Source organism: Bicyclus anynana, chromosome 20, assembly GCF_947172395.1.
Source record: "Bicyclus anynana chromosome 20, ilBicAnyn1.1, whole genome shotgun sequence".
In the NCBI taxonomy this organism is placed as follows: Eukaryota; Metazoa; Arthropoda; class Insecta; order Lepidoptera; family Nymphalidae; genus Bicyclus; species Bicyclus anynana.
Window position 1 is genome coordinate 6,794,543 of NC_069102.1, and position 4,031 is coordinate 6,798,573.

General features: G+C 34.0%; 1 protein-coding gene across 1 annotated transcript; it reads left to right on the plus strand.

Annotated features, from left to right (window-relative positions):
* Positions 1-952: 952 nt before the first annotated feature.
* On the plus strand, positions 953-3,573 carry LOC112049019 (ejaculatory bulb-specific protein 3-like). The gene is made up of 3 exons (XM_024086746.2): positions 953-1,106; positions 2,398-2,588; positions 3,213-3,573. The coding sequence occupies exons 2-3, from the start codon at positions 2,411-2,413 to the stop codon at positions 3,395-3,397; spliced, it is 363 nt and encodes a 120-aa protein (XP_023942514.1). The 5' UTR covers positions 953-1,106; positions 2,398-2,410; the 3' UTR covers positions 3,398-3,573.
* The last annotated feature ends 458 nt before the right edge of the window (positions 3,574-4,031 follow it).

Sequence of the window (4,031 nt, forward strand, 5' to 3'; positions counted from 1 at the left end):
CTGCTGGTATCCACAGTTTAACGTTGTCTTCATTCTTTTGATTCGTTGTCATAGACGTAAGAAAAATAGGGACAGACAGATGGACTAAAAATAAAAAAATATATTTTTGACTTCAGTCTCGAATATAAATACCCTCCAACTAAAATATCTTCAATGTACACAATTTCACTTGTTACAGTTTTATTAAAAGGCAACTCACTCTCACTTGAAATGAAATATGGTTGAATATTTTCTCATTAAATTAAATTACCCCTTTGAATAAAGCAAACCACTTTGTCATAGTAATTTAAAATAATAATACAGTTATTTAACTCGTTTGGTAAAGCCAGTACAACCATAATGACAATGGTTATTTTGTTATTATAAGCCCTCTTTCGCACGAGTTTTATTAACGGACGTTAAAAAAGCGTTCAAACAGAACAAATGTATATGTTCACACTCCAGCGTTTTAAAACCGCGACGCTTTTTTTCGAGTTGTATGGATTATTAATTTTAGGCGTTGAAAATAGACCTTCATTCACGTTCTCCGCGGCACTGATTTTTCTGTACTTTCCTCTTGTGCGTTACGAGGTTTTTTGACCTCATATAAAACGTTATGTGTGATACGAGGTCATTCGACCTCGTAACTCTTGAAAACGCTAGACTTACGAGGTCAATTGACCTCGTACTGCAGCGAACGTATTAACTTCATACTATATTTCGACGCTTTTCTAACGCCCGTTAATAAAACGCTCGAGCGATTGGGGGCTTAGGGTTCCTTGTGGAATACGGAACCCTAAAAAGTTGGTTGATTAGACATCAATAGTTCTACTTAGCAATAAATAGTGACCATACTATGAGTGTTACCTATTGCCGTTCCTAGTACGGAATGCTAAAAAGTAGTACCTAATAAAGAGTTCCTTTATCTAATACGGAAAAACACTAGGTTGTTAATTCATAGATGCTAAGTAGAACTATTGATGACATCGAAAATAGGTATTCTACAATAAACGTAATTTAGAAGCAATTAGTCGCACACCTACACAGATCGACACATTCCTATAAATAAATGAACATTTTAAATTGTCTCTATTTCTGAAGTAGTTTCCTGGTAGCAACGGTCTCAGGTGTGTGAATTGATAATATTTTGCTTTTTTTCTTCAAATATTTGTAGAAAATATCTACCTCAAAAAAATCTACCTCAGCCTATTTTTTTTTATCATTCCACTCGAAAATTTGTAACGAATTTGTAAACTACTTTCTTATTTAGCTCTAAAGCCTAAAACGACAAAAAATAATTAAAAATTCAAAACCCGACAGCGTAAGGGGCTTAGGAAATCCGGGAAATATTTATCTACAATCAACATAATTAAGACCCCAAAACGGTGACAAATTTAACCTCATTATTAAGTTGAAATCCATCAAACGGTCGAACCTGTTGAGTGTTGCGAATAATTAGACGAGCATAATAATATGGTCTAATATCCAGCACTAGAATATATTTCCTCATCTATTATTTACTAGTGGTAAAAAAAATTGTACTAAAATTATATAAACGCGAAAGTTTGCATGGATGTTTGTGTGGATGTTTGTTACTCTTCAACGCAGCAACTACTGAACCGATTTGGCTGAAATTCGGACTGGAAATAGATTTTAATCTGGATTAACACTAGACTACTTTTTTTCCGCAAAAATCCATGGATTCCCAAGATTAGCGAACACCTGATGATTTTGATGGTATGAATGTTTGTCTTTTACGCCTCGGTTACTGAATCGAATCACCTGAAATTTTAAGCAGACATAGATTATAGTCTGTATTAACACATAGGCTACTTACTTTTTATCCCGGAAAATTCCATGGTTCCCAAGGGATTTGCCAAAAACTAAATTCCACGCAGACGAAGTCGCGGACATTGCAAAAAGGTTGCCTAGTTAAATTGCGGACAAACACATTTTTCATACAAAATCTTGGAAACCATTAACTAGATCAAAGGCAACACAACAATTAAGCATAAAATAAGCTTTCATTTGACATATTATACGACTAAATAACTAATGAGGGTATATAAATAACCAGTTACGGAAGGATATTAAATAAATTAAAAAAACAATATTCATTTAATACGATCTACAATAGCCACAATTGAACTATATGCATATTGCACATGGTGAAATATTTTCTATCATTTATTTCTATTCCCAATTAAATAACCGACGAGGGTTTATATTTCTATGTCAGATCTCGTACCTATACACACAACACATACACCAGTGGCGTGCATAAGGGTGTTTGGATAAGCATTAACAAAACATTTATTAGGGTACGCAGTACTTTAATGCATGTATGAAGTGCATGCCACTGCCACGTACTCGAAGTTGGGTAAAGACACTTCAAATGATAACAATGGCTATTTTCAGAATAAATCCAAGGATGAAAGTCCTTATACTGTTTGCGTTATGCGCCTTAGCAGCGGCAGAGGATTACTATACCACAGGGAACGATTACCTGGATGTAGACGCATTCTTTGCCGACAATAAATTACCAAAAGAGTATATGGAGTGCTATATGGACAGAGGACCATGTCCAGAACTGGCTGCCAGTTACAAAAGTACGTATTTTTGTAAATTGTTTATGATCTCTGAAAGTACACAAAAACTTAAAGCATCAGTACTCGTAGCTCTAAGACAAGAAGAAGACGCACAAATAACAAAGATATTAGTAATTTTGTTTGAACGCCCATACAAATCTAACGATCATTATGTATCTACGACATCATTAATTCGTACCATTTTGTATGGGGCGTTTTTTCAGGGATCCGCGGCAGCGCCGCAAATCTGACCCTTTAAATCCATGTAGCTCCGAAAGTAATGATCTCAGATACCCTGTTACTTTTACAGAATTGCTTTACCATTAGCATACTTCTAATTTATATACCATTTAAAAAACTGTCATCATCCCTATTCCACGGGAACTGTTTCAATATTAATTTTAATATCTTTTCCCTGTTTTTTAATTTGGCCATCTATTTGAAAGGTTTGAAATCTCGAAAACCGTTTGATGTACAAAGCTGAAATTTGGCAGGGAGGTAGTTTATAGTTAGTAGGTATCCTAAAAACGAATTTTGCAATACGGCTGGATTAAAAATGTCCAAGGGCGAACGAAGTCGCGGACGTCCGCTAGTTAATTAATACCTATGAAACGCTAACTTTCTTAAATATATTTTTTTTTGCAGAAATAATCCCCGAGGCAGTTGAACAGGCATGCAAGAAATGTAGCTCACCTCAGAGGCATATATTCGGGAAGTACCTCCAAGGCTTAAAAACACTGTACCCTGAAGATTACCAAAACTTCAAAAAGAAATATGACCCTGACAACAAATACTTCGATGCTTTGGAAAAAGTATTATCCAATTATTAATTTTCCAATCGCGACGAATACAGCTTCGAACAACGGGACGAACAAGTTTTATACGAATTTCAAGAAATTTCATCGAAACGTGTTTTCTTTTTTTCCTACTTCCCATGTTCATACTCCCTTTTCCGTTCACTTTACTTTTCGAGTTTACTTTGCAAATTAAAAATGTTTTTCTTGTCTGTTTTTATTTTCATTTGAACATCCATACATTTAATTTTATTTCGTGTTTCACCAATAATTTTAATAAAAATACTTCTTCGACTTGGACGATACTATTAAAGCAAAAAATAAACATCATAGCCATGTCCTATTTACTGATCGGTTTAAAGGCGATGCAAAGCCAAATAAAGTTTATTTTCTTTTTTTTCGTTTTATTAGTACAACCTTTTTAAAATCGGTTGATAAATATACATACGTCTGTTATTAGGATGTAGAAATGTTTATTTTAGAATGATGACCTAAAATATACATACGACTGTTATTAATAGGACGTAGAAATGATGACCCATTTGACTCATTTTTGTAACTTTTGTGGAGTAATTTGTAGAGTAATATTATCGGGATTGCAGTTTTTTCGACAAATATACCTTACAAAACAAAAAGTTAGATAAGTTAAGTGCCTACAAAAAGTAATCCA